At 48.4% G+C, this 18,301-nt stretch overlaps 1 protein-coding gene across 1 annotated transcript in view; it reads left to right on the plus strand.

Moving 5' to 3' along the window:
* The window catches only part of AIRE (autoimmune regulator), a 101,851-nt gene that overhangs the window by 69,906 nt on the left and 13,644 nt on the right, over positions 1–18,301 (plus strand). The window contains exon 11 of the mRNA XM_088479270.1: positions 8,918–8,991. Coding sequence (XP_088335396.1) covers positions 8,918–8,991 — 74 coding nt within the window. The remainder of the gene's footprint in view (positions 1–8,917; positions 8,992–18,301) is intronic.

An 18,301-nucleotide genomic window follows, 5' to 3' on the forward strand; every position in this document is an offset into this window, starting at 1 on the left:
GTATAACGATCCGTACGCATGCGCAGTTGTGCAAACATCGCTCATGACCGAACGAGCGGCCGCTTACGAGTGGCTCTGAATCAGGCACAGACTCCTGCGTCTCAATAACAACGTCCATTCTGAGTGACCATAGACTTACTTGAGGCGTCAATGTTTTGAGGATCTGCGTACAAGGCTGATTTTGTGTGTGCATTACCATCAGGGCCGGATTAAGGTCTGTGGGGGCCCCTGGGCAACAAACGTGTGGGGGCCCCTATCAATAAACATATATATATATATATATACATATACACACCGGTCTATCTGCCTGATGTCCAATGCCCCCTGCAGTTGTGCCCCTTCTGGAATGCCCCCTGTAGTTGTGCCCCTTCTGGAATGCCCCCTGTAGTTGTGCTCCTTCTGCAATGCCCCCAGTAGTTGTGCCCATTCTGCAATTCCCCAAGTATTTGTGCCTTTCCTCCAATGCCCCCAGTATTTGTGCACCTTCTTTTATGCCCCCTGTAGTTGAGCCCCTTCTCCAATGCCTCCAGTAGTTGTGCCCATTGCAATGCCCCTAGTAGTTGTGCCCCTAGTAGTTGTGCCTCTTCTTAAATGCCCCCAGTAGTTGTGCCCCTTGCAATGCCCCCTGTAGTTGTGCCTCTTCTTAAATGCCCCCTGTAGATGAGCCCCGTAAAGTAGTGCCCGAGTACCTCAACCTCCCCGCCCACACCCCTGTTAAAAAACGTACTTGTCTTCACACCACGCTGTCACGGCTCCCGAGTCCTGCCATCACTGCTGCTGCCGCTGTCTGCTGAGGCGCGTAGGCTCCTCTCCTCTGCAGTGCGCGGGTGACGTCATGACGTCATGACGTCATCCGCGCAATGCATCACTGGGAACGATGGCCTCTGAAGCGATCAGTATTCAGAGGTCAACGTTCCCACATACCTAAGTTGATCGCGATCAACCTTTTCGCCGGGCATGTGGCCAGGGGTCGGGGACAGTGTGTGGGGGCCCCTGTCGCCCTGCCCTTAATCCGGCCCTGATTACCGTCATTCTCTGACTGGCGAATCAGACTCATTGTGTGCATTATAACTGGATGGCAGCTCTTTGGTGACTATGGGCTTTATTTATTAACATTATTTTTACTAAAATAAAGTGAAAAAGGGTGTTTTCACACTCTTTTCACATTATTTTAGTTTCACCTAAAGTTACTACAGGGCAATTGGAGTAGAATTCGTAAAATTCTACTCCAAGCCCTAATTATCACTTATTTTTAGTAGGGGTGTGCACTGGCCACTTTTCGTGTTTTGGTTTTGGATCTGGATCTTTCTTCGTGTTTTGGATCTGGATTGGTTTTGCCAAAACCACCCTTCCGTGTTTTGGGTTCTGGGTTTTGGATCTGTATTTTTTTTTTAAAAAGCATAAAAACAGCTAAAATCACAGAATTTGTGGGTTTTTCTGCTCCTATGCTATTATTAACCTCAATAACCTTAATTTCCACTCATTTCCAGTCTATTCTGAACACCTCACAATAGTGTTTTTATATCCAAAAGGTTGCACCGAGGTAGCTGGATGACTATGCTAAGAGATACGAGTGGGCGGCACAAACACGTGGCCCATCTAGGAGTGACACTGCAGTGGCAGACAGGATGGCAGTTTGAAAAACTAGGCCCCAAACTGTACATAATTCAAAGAAAAAAAGAGGTGCAAGATGGAATTGTCCTTGGACCCTCCCACCCACCCTTATGTTGTATAAACAGGACATGCACACTTTAACAAACCAAACATTTCAGCGCCAGGGTCTGCCACACGACTGTGGCTGAAATTATTGGTTCGTTTGGGCCCCCACAAAACAAGCTGGCAATTAATCTGTCCCTGCACAAACTGTCTCTACAGAGGCAAGATGTCGTCCTCATCCTCCTCATCCACCGATTCCTCACCCTCTTCAGTGTTGTGTACATCCTCATCCTCACAGAGTATTAATTCGTCCCCGCTGGAATCCACAACCACAGGTCCCTCTGAACGTTCTGGAGGCTGGTCTCCCTGGAAGAGTTGAACATCATCTCCACATTTTGTGGAAGCAACCTCCTACGCCTTTCGCTGACAAGGTTCCCGGCTGCACTAAACACTCTTTCGGAGTACACACTGGAGGGGGGGCAACTCAGGTAAAATAGAGCCAGTTTGTACAGGGACCTCCAAATTGCTTCTTTTTCCTGCAAGTACAGGTACGGACTGTCTGACATGCCTACTTGGATGCTGTCACCAATGTATTCCTTTAACAGACAGATGCATGCTTGTCGCTGTTGCTTTAAGGATGCAGGTGCGGCTACAGCCCACACATTTCACAAAGACAGAAAAAAAAAGAATTTTTTTATTGTTTGTGGAGCGCACTTTGAGGGTTACACCACCCTTTAACAGACAGACGCACGCTTGTCGCTGCTGCTTTAAGGATGCAGATGCGGCTACAGCCCACACATTTCACAAAGACAGAAAAAAAAAGAAGAATATTTTTATTGTTTGTGGAGCGTACTTTGAGGGTTACACCACCCTTTAACAGACAGACGCACGCTTGTCGCTGCTGCTTTGAGGATGCAAGTGCGGCTACAGCCCACACAATTCACAAAGACAGAAAAAACAAGAATAATTTTTTTATTGTTTGTGGAGCGCACTTTGAGGGTTACACCACCCTTTAACAGACAAACGCACGCTTGTCGCTGCTGCTTTAAGGATGCAGATGCGGCTACAGCCCACACATTTCACAAAGACAGAAAAAAAAAGAAGAATATTTTTATTGTTTGTGGAGCGTACTTTGAGGGTTACACCACCCTTTAACAGACAGACGCACGCTTGTCGCTGCTGCTTTGAGGATGCAAGTGCGGCTACAGCCTACACAATTCACAAAGACAGAAAAAACAAGAATAATTTTTTTATTGTTTGTGGAGCGCACTTTGAGGGTTACACCACCCTTTAACAGACAAACGCACGCTTGTCGCTGCTGCTTTAAGGATGCAGATGCGGCTACAGCCCACACATTTCACAAAGACAGAAAAAAAAAGAAGAATATTTTTATTGTTTGTGGAGCGTACTTTGAGGGTTACACCACCCTTTAACAGACAGACGCACGCTTGTCGCTGCTGCTTTGAGGATGCAAGTGCGGCTACAGCCTACACAATTCACAAAGACAGAAAAAAATAAGAATTTTTTTATTGTTTGTGGAGCGCACTTTGAGGGTTACACCACCCTTTAACAGACAGACGCACGCTTGTCGCTGCTGCTTTAAGGATGCAGATGCGGCTACAGCCCACACATTTCACAAAGACAGAAAAAAAAAGAAGAATATTTTTATGGTTTGTGGAGCGTACTTTGAGGGTTACACCACCCTTTAACAGACAGACGCACGCTTGTCGCTGCTGCTTTGAGGATGCAAGTGCGGCTACAGCCCACACAATTCACAAAGACAGAAAAAACAAGAATAATTTTTTTTATTGTTTGTGGAGCGCACTTTGAGGGTTACACCACCCTTTAACAGACAAACGCACGCTTGTCGCTGCTGCTTTAAGGATGCTGATGCGGCTACAGCCCACACATTTCACAAAGACAGAAAAAAAAAGAAGAATATTTTTATTGTTTGTGGAGCGTACTTTGAGGGTTACACCACCCTTTAACAGACAGACGCATGCTTGTCGCTGCTGCTTTGAGGATGCAGGTGCGGCTACAGCCCACACATTTCACAAAGAGAGAAAAAAAAAGAAGAATATATTTATTGTTTGTGGAGCACACTTTGAGGGTGTCACCACCCTTTAACAGACAGACGCACGCTTGTCGCTGCTGCTTTAAGGATGCAGGTGCGGCTACAGCCCACACATTTCACAAAGAGAAAAAAAAAGAAGAATATTTTTATTGTTTGTGGAGCGCACTTTGAGGGTTACACCACCCTTTAACAGATGCACGCTTGTTGCTGCTGCTTTGAGGACAGTATCATATGCAGTGACAGTAGACTTGTCAGAAATTGTTGGCACGTCCTTCAGTCCGGACCAGATGTCCAAACCGGCCCTTGACTTATGACACAGGCGCACGCTTGGCGCTGCTACTGTGTTGATGCACGTGCGGCTACATCGCACACAAGTCACAAACACATAAAAAAAATATTTTTTTATTTTTTGGAGCACTTTGAGGGTTACACCACCCTTTAACAGACAGACGCATGCTTGTCGCTGCTGCTTTGAGGATGCAAGTGCGGCTACAGCCCGCACAATTCACAAAGACAGAAAAAAAAAGAAGAATTTTTTTATTGTTTGTGGAGCGCACTTTGAGGGTTACACCACCCTTTAACAGACAGACGCACGCTTGTCGCTGCTGCTTTAAGGATGCAGGTGCGGCTACAGCCCACACATTTCACAAAGAGAAAAAATAATAATTTTTTTATTGTTTGTGGAGCGCACTTTGAGGGTTACACCACCCTTTAACAGACAGACGCACGCTTGTTGCTGCTGCTTTGAGGATGCAGGTGGAATCTAGACGGGATTTGGAACCGGGGACACACTACCTCCATCAATTGTCTAAATCCCACTGCACTAATGGCGGATACCGGACGCACATCTAACACCAACATAGCAGTCAAGGCCTCAGTTATACGTTTTGCTTCAGGATGACTGTTGTCGTACTTCATCCTCATCGCTAGGGACTGTTGGAGGGTCAATTGTTTAGTAAAAGTAGTGGTGTTCCTACTTCCTCTCTGGGATGATGAACAACTCCTAGCAGCAGCAACAGCACTAGGAGGAAGTGGTTCTTGATCTTTCCCTATTTTATTTTTATCGGAGAAAGTTTGGTCCTCCATTTATGTTATATTGATATATACGTGCGGCTAAGGCGCACACAAACACAGAAAATATTTTTTTATTTTTGCTGGAGAGTAGTGCACTTTGTGGGTTACACCACCCTTTAAGAAATGAGCCAGTCGGCTCTTTACTTATGGGACACAGGCGCACGCTTGGCGCTGCTCCTTTGTTGATGCACATGCAGCCACAGTGCACACAATTCACAAACACAGAAAATATTTTTTTATTTGGTTTGGAGTGTACTTTGGGGGTTACAGCACCCTTTAACGGTCAAGCCAGCTGGCCCTTTACTTATGACACAGGCGCACGCTTGGCACTACTTTGTTGATGCACGTGCGGCTACTGCGCACACAATTCACAAACACAGAAAATATTTTTTTATTTGGTTTGGAGTGTACTTTGGGGGTTACAGCACCCTTTAACGGTCAAGCCAGCCGGCCCTTTACTTATGACACAGGCGCACGCTTGGCACTACTTTGTTGATGCACGTGTGGCTACTGCGCACACAATTCACAAACACAGAAAATATTTTTTTATTTGGTTTGGAGTGTACTTTGGGGGTTACAGCACCCTTTAACGGTCAAGCCAGCCGGCCCTTTACTTATGACACAGGCGCACGCTTGGCACTACTTTGTTGATGCACGTGCGGCTACTGCGCACACAACTCACAAACACAGAAAATATTTTTTTATTTGGTTTGGAGTGTACTTTGGGGGTTACAGCACCCTTTAATGGTCAAGCCAGCCGGACCTTTACTTATGACACAGGCGCACGCTTGGCACTACTTTGTTGATGCACGTGCGGCTACTGCGCACACAATTCACAAACACAGAAAAAAAATATTTTTTTTAGCACTTGGGGGGAGCACCCCCTGGACAACACTACAGCACCCCTTTAGGACTGGGACACTGCACAGGACTTTGGAGTGGACACAGCCCCTATGGACAACTGACTGCACAACACAGTCCAGCCAGCCCCTATGGACTTTGAAGTAGTGGACACAGCCCCTATGGACAACAGCAGCACAGCGCAGCACGACACTACTCTGCACTACACTACACTACACTACACACCCCAGCCAGCCCTAACTCCCACCCTCCCTGTTCACTGTCCACAGCCGAGTGAGAAAATGGCGCCGACGCGGGTACCTTATATAGGATCCAAAACCCGCGAGATCCGGAAGGCGGGATGATGACGTTTTGCCTCGATTTCAGATCCGAGTCAGGCGGGAAAAGTCGAGCCAAACCCGCTCACCCCTAATTTTTAGTAATCAGATCGCATTTCCCATTATTGTAATGGGAACTGTGATCCGACCAGAGGGCCTAATTCAGACCCGCTCACGAGCGCAGGACACTCGCAAGCGGGTCGATGGTGCCCTAATGCGCATGTGCACGACGAAGGGAGCTCCGTCGTGCACATGCGCGACACCCGCATAGCGACAGCCAAGCTGTCGCTCCGGGTCTCACTACAAAGGTGGCGTGCTGTCGATAGTGACTGACAGCATGCCCCCTTTGGTGGGCGTGCCGGGGGCGTGGCTGCCAGACGGAGGCGTTCCCATGGGAACGCCTACAGTCTGGGTCCGGCCCCACTGACATCACTAGTGATGTCAGTGGGAGTGATTTTGGCTCTGATAGAGCCAAAATCACTCCAGGGCTTGCAGCAGCGAGACCCTACCGCAGGGTCTCGTCGCAAGCCCGATGGTCGCGATGGTCTTGACCATCGCGACCATCATCATGGACGCTCGCATAGGCTGTGGGTGGTAACCCACAGCTATGCGAGCGTCCAAGAGGCCACTCCATTTTTAGGTAGGAGGGCCCTGATTCAGAGCGAGCGCTCTGGTCAGAGCGTCCGGCTCTGAATCAGGCCCAGAGTTACTAAGATAACTTGTAAAAAAATACAGGGGAAAGCCCTGTGATAATAACGCCACCTGGAGGTGGCGTTATCCAGGGTCTCCCCCGGTTACTGGACTCCTGCTCTGCTCTAAAAGGCAGAGCAGAGCCCGGAGCCGGTCCCAGTGATCAGCTGTGTGGTCTAAACAGACCGCAAGCTGATTACTGCAAAAAGAATAAAAAAATAGTACAAAAAAAAATTCACTTACCTGACTCCATGGACTGGTGGCTCCGGTGCTCCGGTGATGACTCCCCTCCGGTCATCAGGTGATCGGGTCCCAGTGCAGTATGGGATATCAGCTGACCGGAGGCATGGAAGACATCACTGGAGCACCGATGACTGCAGGTAAGTGCTATTAAGGGAGGGGGGGTCGCGTGGGGGTCCGCGATCGTGGTGGGTGGGGCCTAGTGTTGGGGGCTGGGCTTAGCGCCGGGGGGGAGGTAGTAGCGGTAGCCAGTTGGCGCACATGCGGGGCACTAGTCACGGTATTTTTTCCCGATAATATCGTGACTAGAGTGCGGTGGGGATTCGCAGGGACAGAGCTTTCTCGCAAGCTCTGTCCCTGCAAGGGATTTGTAGTAAATCCCTGTGATATTGCCTGAATTCGCAATGCGAATTCAGTCAGTAATATCACACTACAATCTGCATTACAAATGCAGATTGTAGTAAATAGAGCCCTATGTGCAAGGAAAAAAGAAGGAGCAGGGGGCCTGATTCAGAGCCGCTCGTAAGCGGCCGCTCGTTCGCTCTGAGGGGTTGTAATACGCATGCGCGAACCATTCATTGAAGGTCGGAAATTGTGTGCTCGCAAAATAGCGAATGCCTGCTAATTTGAGTGACAGGATGAGGCGTTTGTGGGTGGTAATAGGGGAAGATGCTTGAAAACGGGGAGTGGAGATCCGACCGCAGGCGTGCCAAAAGGTCAAAACGGGCGTTTTAAGGGTGTGCATAATTAACAAAGCAGCGTCATCGACCACGTCACTTGGTTGTTTCTTAGCCTGTTCGCATGATTGCGGTGGGAAAATCCAACCACAAGCACTGCGAGCAGTTCAGACGCCTTTCGATGTACTCGATTAATCAAATAAATAGCGGAGATGACGTAGGATGCGAGTGGCCAGGGGCGTCTTTACAAAATAGCGAGCACATGTTTTGTTCGCTCGTTCAGACATAGAGGCGTCAACAGACCGCAAAGAGCGAGAGCGCTCAATTTAAATAGCCGACCCCTTTTTCTGAACGAGCGAGCGCAAATAGCGTCCGGCTCTGAATCAGGCCCAGGGTTCCTATAAGAAATCATTGGCATTGATTGGTCTCTTTGTCCAGTACTGAAGTTCCTTTGTGCCTTTCACATCTGGTCCTGACTTTGGCTATGGGCCTGATTAAGATATGGAGGCAATGTCCATTGGTGCTGCAATCCTGTCCACAGCTGGCTTGCGAAAATTTGCTAATGACTCAGCCGCTGTCTTGTATACAGAGATCTCTGGTGTTTCACATCTGGTGCTTACGTACAAAAGTGAAAACACTGGTCGAACGTCTGAGCTAGCCTATGCTGTCTCAGAATGAGCATTTCACCTGAGACGCCGGGGCCTCTGCAAAGCCTTACTACGGCACGCCCAGAAAACCTGCGTTTTTCTAACCAACCCCCGTTACCTCCCCCAAACGCTGATTACCTGTCACTCACTTTGCAAATAAATCCTTGGTACAACCTCCATCACTAGTCCATCGCCGTGCGTGCGTAGTGAAGCTATGATGCATGGACAGTGTCAAACAATCGCTCCACTGCGTCCGACATCAACACTGCGTCCATCTCTGAATCAGGCCCAATAGGAACCCCTATCTTCTACATTAAAAAATAAAGAAATCACATTTTAAATCTGTATTACTCAGTCCTGGTAATAACCCTCTACCCATTTTACCACCTGGGATCCTAAATAATATCACTAGAGTTGCAATGTTTATATTGAGTTATAAATATGCTGCAAATAGCATGCAACAAATCTGCACTCATACTTATTAAACATCCAGTATATGGACAACACAGAAGTCACATTCACTTACTTGTGCTCACAGAGCATTCATTTCATTAGGTCAGCTTGGATTATTTTTACCCTATAATTACAGTTGTGCTATTTCATCTGGAATATTTAATATCCCAAAATAAATATAATTCTGTGACACAAATAAAATAGTTATTTCTTTATCTGTTTCCCCAGGAACCTCCAGAGAATGCTCCTGAAAATAGCAGCAAAGTTCGGGAGGGCCAGCCAGAGAATTGTGGGTCTGTGAGGTAATAACTGATATATTTTCCACTGAAAAAGACTTATGTATTGAAAACAAGCCTGGATCTATGTGCTGCACAGACATAACGTCCATCATTGTACATAAAGGAGATGACAGGGCCGTGTGTGAAGGGGAGTGGAGCCTCTAAATCAGTGGTGGCCAACCTGTGGCTCTTCCGTTGTTCTGATGCGGCTCCCCTGACTGCCTCCTCTGATAGGCACACAGCTGTTCAGAGAAGGCACGTCCTTTGATGCAGCAGTTTGCTCCACTCCGGAGGCATGTAGGGGCGGTGTGGTGATGTCACGCCTCAAACAGGAGTCAGTGCTCAACTTGTAACTGACCCTGCAGCCATGAGGACGTGGTCGCAGACGCCGGAGCCTACCTACGTGGCACAGACAGTCGCAACAGGGTAAGAGCTGTGGGGAGGGGGGTCATTTTATTTGTGACACGTGGGGGGCTGGAGTGGCCCGTGGAGTGGGAGGGACTGTGGGGGAAGGTGGCTGGACTGGAGTGCCCCGGTGAGAGAGGAGGGGCTGGAGTGGCACATGAGGGTCTGCTGGAGTGACATATCAGGGGCTGGAGTGACACGTGGGGGCTTGCTGGAGTGACACATGGAGGCGCTGCTGTTGTGACACATGAGGGGCTGCTGGAGTGACAAATGGGGGGCTGACACATGAGAGGCTGTTGAAGTGACACATGGACGGGCTGGAGTAACACCAGGGGGAGTTGGATTGTATTATGTGGATCTGTTGTTTTTTTTTCAATTTATATTTTGTGGATGTGTCTTTTCAGTATATTTTATGTGGAAGTGGCTTTTTCAATGTATTTTATGTGGGTCTGGCTTTTTCAATGTTTTCTATATTGTTCTGGCTTTTTCTTTCCCTTTAATAGTTACCTCCACGATGATTATGTGCATGGCTTTTACATGCTTCAACAAACATTATAACAGGCGCGTGACCTAGATGACCACGCCCTGTTTGCACATACGCCTTTGGTGTGCACATGATCTCGGCTCTTTGACATACCTACAGATACTTTTAGGCTGTGAGATTCTGGTTTTGTTGTGGGCCCGGGGTGGTAATAGGAGCAGATACTGAAGCAGATTTAAAAATAAACGTGGGGTTTTTAATGAGTGACTTAACAGACATGAATGTGGCAAAACAAAAAGTCCGGGTATAGCACTAAAGTGCGCTTTGGAACGGTAGTGAGGCAATGGGAAAAAGTCCAAGTAGTGATAACAGAAGGCAGTCAAGTATTCCAGGTTTTGTGAGGTTGACATGAAAGTGCAGGCTGAAGAAAATAATGTCCAGAGGAATGCAAGTGGAGCCAAGGTGCAGGTTAACAGCTGACACAGGTACTCAGGCAAGGGAGAGGTAATGGAGGATGCAGGAGAATCCAGCGAGCTGGAACAGGCAGGGTGAAGCAGGCTAGGCAATGATCCCAACAGACAGGTGAACAAGCACAGGAACTCTCTCTCAGCTCTCACTGAGAAACACGTTGCACTGGCAATGAAAGGAAGCTCTGCACTCCCTTAAATACCCAGTGCCGCACTGTGACAGGCTAGAGAGAGCATGTGACACCAGGATAGGGCAACTAGGTCACATGTCCAGAGGCAAGATGGCGGCGCCCATGCCAGAACGGAACGGAAACACCACCAGGCCTAACCAGACCAGAGTGACAGTATGCCCGCACAGGACTACGCGCAGCCAATGCACCCCACCAGACGCTCCTCGCCTTAGCTTCCTCACAGGTATTAACTGCCGAGAAACCCTGGTCGTGACATTGGCTCTTTGCCTCTGACTGGTTGGCCACCCCTGCTCTAAATGTTATCCAGTGACGGATTTTACCAGCTCCCCCAATAAAATCTGCCACCCTGAGTTAAACAGTGTCTTCTGGCAGTGGTTTCCTATTAGAAGCGCTATCTTTTATTCACAGCCAAACATGCAGCCCCAAGGGGAGGTGCTTTCTTTCCCTGGGACTGCCAGTCCGGACCACGATTAGCAGAGAGAGCGTTTCCAATGTGAAACCACTCCTCTGCCTTTCAGTGAGCCCTACCCAGCTTCTAGGGACTGCAACGGCCTCAAGGGACTGCAACCAATGCAGTCCCTAGAAGCCAACTGTCAGATTGCAGTTCAGCAAAAGTTTATCTGATCTTGCCCATCGCGTTCACTACTCTTCATGGTATACTACTGCATCCCTATCCCTGGGTGGTCATCCTATCATGGAATCCGTCTGACAGTGTTCTCATGTTGCAGCGTGGCATGGGCGCCGCCATATTGTTTCACCTCACATGATCTAATCCAGGGGTGGGGAACCTTTTTTCTGCCGAGGGCCATTTTGATATATATAACATTATTTGCGGGCCTGATGCAGACCACGCCGCCTCCGTGTGACGTCACAGTGGACGGGGCCTCAATCACCGGTGATTACAGCAGTGCCCGGAGCATCCTGAGGATGCTACGGGGAGCTGTAAGGGCAGCGGTGTGACTGTCTGAAGCATCCTAAGGATGCTCCAGGTGGCACTGCTACATAGGTTCTGGCTACAGGGTACCTTTCTAGGTACCCTGCTAGCAGATAAAAGCTCAAAGGGCCGGACCAAATGATTCCGGGGGCCTTATACGGCCCCCGGGCCTGATCTAATCCAATCCAATCCTGATCTTGCACTGACAACAAGATTCCATCAGCCTATCCAGGCTCAGGGCAACCTATTTAAATTCCCCTGGCCCACTCATTCATGGCCAGTACAACTTGTCTCGCCACAGTTCCTGGTCTGTAGCGCCGCTGCAGACACTCAGTCTACGTCCCTGTTTGTTCCAGTTTGTCCCTGTTGCCACTCAGCACAGGCTTGATGCTCACTCATCATTATCTATTTACACCATTGTGCCTCATCTGCGTATAACCAGTGGCGTCCCTCCCTGCGGTGTCACCCGGTGCGGGGAGGAAGGGTTTGAGCATGAAAAGGGGGTGTGGCCTCGTGAGTAGGCGCTTGGCCTCTCGTGGGACAGGGGCGTAGCCTCACGGCCCAATCTCGATCCCCCGTGGTTCCGTTTTTAATATTACTGGGGGGGCGGGTGCAGGGGGTGCTGACTGCTTGTGTTGCAGTGCCGGCTCCCTTACTGTGTCAGTGCGACACTTAATACTACAGTGCAGCACCCGGCTCCTGTCACTGTGGGGGAGTGTCACCCCTTAAAGTCACCCCTCGGCGGCCCGCAACCCCCGCACCTCCTTGTGACACCACTACGTATAACATCACTTGCTGGAAACCTGGTTACTTTTGTGCGCATGTCATCAGTGGAGCTCCCTGCACCTAATGCAGGCTGTGCAGTGCACAAAGGCTCCTTGCTCCAGAGGGGCCCACACCGCACACCCTGCTCCCATATTTTCTAATACTCACCTCTCTGAGGTCCCACATCGGGTGTCTCATCCCTGCACAAAATGACAGAAAATGGCTGCAGCTGCCATTTTCCCAGCGTTTTGTGCATGCGCAGTGAGGAAATCACCAAGGAAATGGCAGCTGCGACATTTCCCCGGCGACCAGAGTAGTGCCCAGAGTCTACAGATGCTGGCAGCCGCCGGGGAGGGAGGAGGGGGCTATGGATGGGGAATGCACACAAGCCCCCTTCTCTCTTAATACGCCCCTATCTGTGGACTATTTGGTTCTCTGGGCGCAGTGCTTCTGCAATCAAGATCATCTACCTGCCAAAGAGTGCAAGTTCCTACAGCATTCACTTCTGGTACTTCAACTAATTATCACCTGGCTATACTCTGTATAACAGACTCCAGCTTCATTACCAAGACTTACCTGCAGAGGGCGCATGTAATAGTGTGTACCTTATCCATTCATCTTCCAAGCACCATTATACTTATGTACTAGGTTTAGCAAGTGTTCTGCCACTGCCTGACAGACATCATGGCTTACCTAGATTTGCTCTGTCCTATCACCATCCAGAACAGTACATACACCCATGAATAAAAGCATTATACTTATACTTTGTTTCACACATTCCAGTTCTTTCCAGAATAGCCCAGTGGTCCCAGTCCTGTGCCAACAGACTATACAGAACCTGACACTGGCGTATGTACATGCGTTGGTCACAGGCACATGCGCAATACACCTGGCAGGATGCCCAGTAGAGAACAGGGGTCTGACTGTAGCTATGCAAACGGGCAGCCCCCCACGCTTAGAAAGGTAGGAACTATTACCGATTTTATCACAGTATGAAATAACAAAGATAAAGCCTTTGCATTGAATTTATCACATCTTAGTAATTTGCTTGTATTTTGCTTTTTCAATTTATTGACCTAACCTAACAGCTGTTTTACTGTGCTTTGTAATGGGATTAACACATTACAACTGCAGCCCTCAAGGCTACCATAACAGTCCTGTTTTTAAGGATATCTTTTTTACAGGTGACTTAATGTGCGTACACACGTAGCGATTTAAAAGGACGATTTGAACGATAACGTTATCGTTATCTTTCAAATTGTAATTTTAAATGGTCCCTACCAACTTACCTTTGACCAGCGATGCGCGGCCACGTATAGACGATAGCGATATCGTCCATTGGCCATGCATGCCGCTCAACTTGCTTGATTTTGAGCAAGTTACTATAGTGACTCGCGATCTACGATCGTGGATCGCTATAGTCGGCGGTAAGTTGGTGGTGTGCTGGATAATCAATATTGATTATCCAGCACACCAGGAGGGTGCATAACGATCTGTCAGCTATATCGTATCGCTGACAGATCGCTACCATTACAGCCTTAAGACGTGTACGTAAACTAGGGATGAGCGGGTTCAGATTTCTGAAATCCGAACCCCCCCGAGGCCCCCCGATCCGAGCCGGATCAGAGTCAGGTTCGATTTTTCCCGCCTGACTCGGATCTGAAATCGAGGCAAAACGTCATCATTCCGCTGTCGGATTCTCGCGGGTTTTGGATTCTATAAAAGGTCCCTGCGTCGACGCCATTTTTCACTCCGGCTGTGGACAGTGAATAGGGAGGGTGGGAGTTGTGCTGCTATTGTCGTCCATAGGGGCTGGCTGGGCTGTGTTGTGCAGTGTCCCATAAAGGCTGTAGTCCTAAAGGGGTGCTGTAGTGATGTCCAGGGGGTGCTCTGTCCATCAGGGGTGTTCCCTCCAAGTGCAATAAAAAAATATTTTTCTGTTTGTGTGCGCTGTAGCCGCACAAGCATCAACAAAGTAGCGCCAAGCGTGCGCCTGTGTCATATGTAAAGGGCCGACTGGCTCGTCTGTTGAAGGGTGGTGTAACCCCCAAAGTGCACTCCCAAAAAAAATAAAAAAAGTTTGCTGTGTTTGTGACTTGTGTGCGCTGTAGCCGCACGTGCATCAACAAAGTAGCGCCAAGCGTGCGCCTGTGTCATAAGTAAAGGGCCGGCTGGCTCGTCTGTTGAAGGGTGGTGTAACGCCCAAAGTGTGCTCCAAAAAAAATATATATTTTTCTGCGTTTGTGTGCGCCTTAGCCACACGCATATCAATATCACATAAATGGAGGACAAAAATTTGTCAAATAAAAATAAAATAGGGAAAGATCAAGAACCACTTCCTCCTAGTGCTGAAGCTGCTGCCACTAGTCATGACATAGACAATGAAATGGCATCAACGTCGTCTGCCAAGGCCGATGCCCAATGTCATAGTAGAGGGCATATAAAATCCCAAATGGCAAAGTTCAGGAAAATGACCTTAAAAAATAAATTTAAATCATCTGAGGAGAAAAGTAAACTTGCCAATATGCCATTTATGACACGGAGTGGCAAGGAACGGCTTAGGTCCTCCCCTATGTTCATGACTAGTGGTTCAGTTTCACATGACGATGGAAGCCATCCTCCCACTAGAAAAATGAAACGAGTTAAGCTGGCAAAAGCACAGCAAAGAACTGTGTGTTCTAATTCTAAGAAGATATCACAAATCCCCATGGAGAGTCCAAGTGTGGTGACGGTTGCGATGCCTGACCTTCCCAACACTGGACGGGAAGAGGTGGCTCCTTCCACCATTTGCACGCACCCATAGTTGCCCACTTGCTGATATTTAAATTGAAGATGTCACTGATGAAGTACAACAGGATGAGGATATTGGTGTAACTGGCGCTGAGGAGATAGTTGACGAGGAGGATTCTGATGGTGAGGTGGTTTGTTTAAATCAGGCACCAGTGGAGTAAGTTGTTGTCCGTGGGATGAAAAATCCCATCACGGTCATGCCTGGGCAGAAGACCAAACATTCCACCTATTTGGTCTGGATATATTTCTATCCAAATCCGGACAACAACTGTCTTGCCATATGTACCATATGTAAAGGCAGAATAAGTAGGGGTAGAGACGTTAACCACCTAGGAACATCCTCCCTTATACGTCACCTGCAGCGCTTTCATAAAAAGTTACTGTGGCTAAGACCGTAAGCAGTCCAGGGACACCTAAATCCCTTTGTCCTGTTGTATTCAAGCACCTGCAAACCACACGGTCAACTCCCTCCTCGTCAATTTCCTCCTCAGTCAGGATCGGAAGTAGTCCTGCAGGCATGACTGACTTTCCTTACCCGCTATTCCTCGGGAGGATCCTGCATTGCTACGCCTACTGCTACCGCTGCTACTGTTGCTGCTGGAAGGCGTTCATCATCCCAGAGAAGAAGTAGGAACACCACTACTTCTTTTACAGCAATTGACCCTCCAACAGTCCTTAGTGAGGAGGATGAAGTACGACAGCAGTCATCCTGAAGCAAAGTGGATAACTAAGGCCTTGACAGCTATGTTGGTGTTAGACGTGCGTCGGTATCCGTCATTAGTGCAGTGAGATATAGACAATTGATGGGGGTAGTGTGTCCCTGGTACCAAATCCCATCTAGATACTAGGCAGACGATAGCGAGAATGTGCAGAGACATCAGAAAAAGTGTCCTCAGTGTCCTAAAAAATGCAGTTGTACCCAATGTCCACTTAACCACGGACACGTGGACAAGTGGAACAGGGCAGATTAAGGACTATATGACTGTGACAGCCCACTGGGTAGATGTATCACCTTATGCAGCAACAACAGCAGTGTCACCATTAGCAGCATCTCAGAAACGCCAGCTCATTCCAAGGCAGGCTATGCTGTGCATCACCGGTTTCAGTAAGAGGCACACCGCCGACAACCTCTTAGAGAAACTGAGGGAAATGTGATATCTTACAACGCCACCAATATTGTGCGGGCATTACATCTGCGCAAATTCCAGCACGTCCCATGTTTTGCTCACACAATAGATTTGGTGGTACAGAATTTTCTGAAAAACGACAGGGGCGTGCAGGAGACGCTTTGGGTGGCCTGAAAAATTTTGGCCCACTTTCGCCATTCAGTGGCTGCGTGCCAAAGACTGGAGCACCAGCAAACACTCTTGAACCTGCCCTGCCATCACCGGAAGCAAGAGGTTGTGACGCAGTGGAACTCAACCCTCTATATACTTCAGAGGATGGAGGAGCAGCAAAAGGCCATTCAAGCCTATACATCCACCTATGACATAGGCAAAGGAGGGGGTATGCACCTGACTCAAGCGCAGTGGAGAATGATTTCCGTATAGTGCAAGGTTCTCCAGCCCTTCGAACTTGCCACACGTGAAGTCAGTTCAGACACTGCCAGCCTGAGTCAGGTCATTCCCCTCATCAGGCTTTTGCAGAAGCAGCTGGAGAAAGTGAAGGAGGAGCTAAGATGGAGCGATTCCGCTCTGTATGTGGGACTTGTGAATGAAGCCCTTCATTCACTTTGCCAGGATTCGAGGGTGGTCAATCTGTTGAAATCAGACCACTACATTTTGGCCACCATGCTCGATCTTAGGTTTAAAGCCTATGTGGTGTCTCTCTTTCCGGCGGACACATGCCTGCAGAGGTGCAAAGACCTGCTGGTGAAAACACTGTCAGCTGAAGTGGAACGTGACACGTCAGCAGCTCCTTCTTCATTTTCTCCGGCAACTGCTGCTGCCAAGAAACAACTTAGGTATCCTAAGCAACCCGCTGGCGGTGATGCAGGGCAGACAGGACCAAGTTTGGACATCTGGTCCGGACTGAAGGACCTGCCAACAATTTCTGACATGTCTACTGTCACTGCATATGATACTATCACCATTGACAGAATGGTGGAGGATTACATCGGTGACAGCATCCAAGTAGGCATGTCAGACAGTCCGTACCTGTACTGGCAGGAAAAAGAGGCAATTTGGAGGCCCCTGTACAATCTTGCTCTATATTACCTAAGTTGCCCCCCCCCCCCTCAAGTGTGTACTCCGAAAGAGTGTTTAGTGCAGCCGGGAACCTTGTCAGCGAAAGGTGTAGGAGGTTGCTTCCACAAAATGTGGAGAAGATGATGTTCATCAAAATGAATTATCAATTCTTCCAGGGAGACCAGCCTCCAGAAAGTACAGATGGACCTGTGGTGGTGGATTCCAGTGGGGACGAATTAATACTCTGTGAAGATGAGCATGTACACAACACTGAAGAGGGTGAGGAATCGGTGGATGAGGAGGATGAGGACGACATCTTGCCTCCGTAGAGCCAGTTTGTGCAGGGATAAATTAATTGCCAGCTTGTTTTGTGGGGGCCCAAACGAACCAATCATTTTAGCCACAGTTGCGTGGCAGACCCTGGCGCTGAAATGATTGGTTTGTTAAAGTGTGCATGTCCTGTTTATACAACATAAGGGTGGGTGGGAGGGCCAAAGGACAATTCCATCTTGCACCTCTTTTTATTCTTTGCATTATGTACTGTTTGTGGCCTAGTTTTTCAAACTGCCATCCTGTCTGCCACTGCAGTGTCACTCCTAGATGGGCCACGTGTTTGTGCCGCCCACTTGTGTCGCCTAGCATAGTCATCCAGCTACCTCGGTGCAACCTTTTGGCCTAAAAACAATATTGTGAGGTGTGAGGTGTTCAGAATAGACTGGAAATGAGTGGAAATTAATGTTATTGAGGTTAATAATAGCATAGGAACAGATAAACCCACAAATTCTGTGATTTTAGCTGTTTTTATGCTTTTTTCCAAAAAAATACAGATCCAATACACAAAACCGAGAACTCAAAACGCGGAAGGGTGGTTTTGGCAAAACCAATCCAGATCCAAAACACGAAGAAAGATCCAGATCCAAAACACGAAAAGTGGCTGGTGCACACCCCTAGCATAAACCTGATGCATATTTACTGGCCTGAGTAGCCTTTGGCTTTCTCAGATGGCCGATGCTGCACTCAGAACTGCGATGCTGGCAGGAGGCGTCTTTTGTCCTCAGACGCCTCCTGCAACATTACCATATTGCCACACAGCAGCTGCGTCCCAACTCTGAATC

Source organism: Taudactylus pleione, unplaced genomic scaffold, assembly GCF_031769625.1.
Source record: "Taudactylus pleione unplaced genomic scaffold, aTauple2 ptg000229l, whole genome shotgun sequence".
NCBI classification, from domain to species: domain Eukaryota; kingdom Metazoa; phylum Chordata; class Amphibia; order Anura; family Myobatrachidae; genus Taudactylus; species Taudactylus pleione.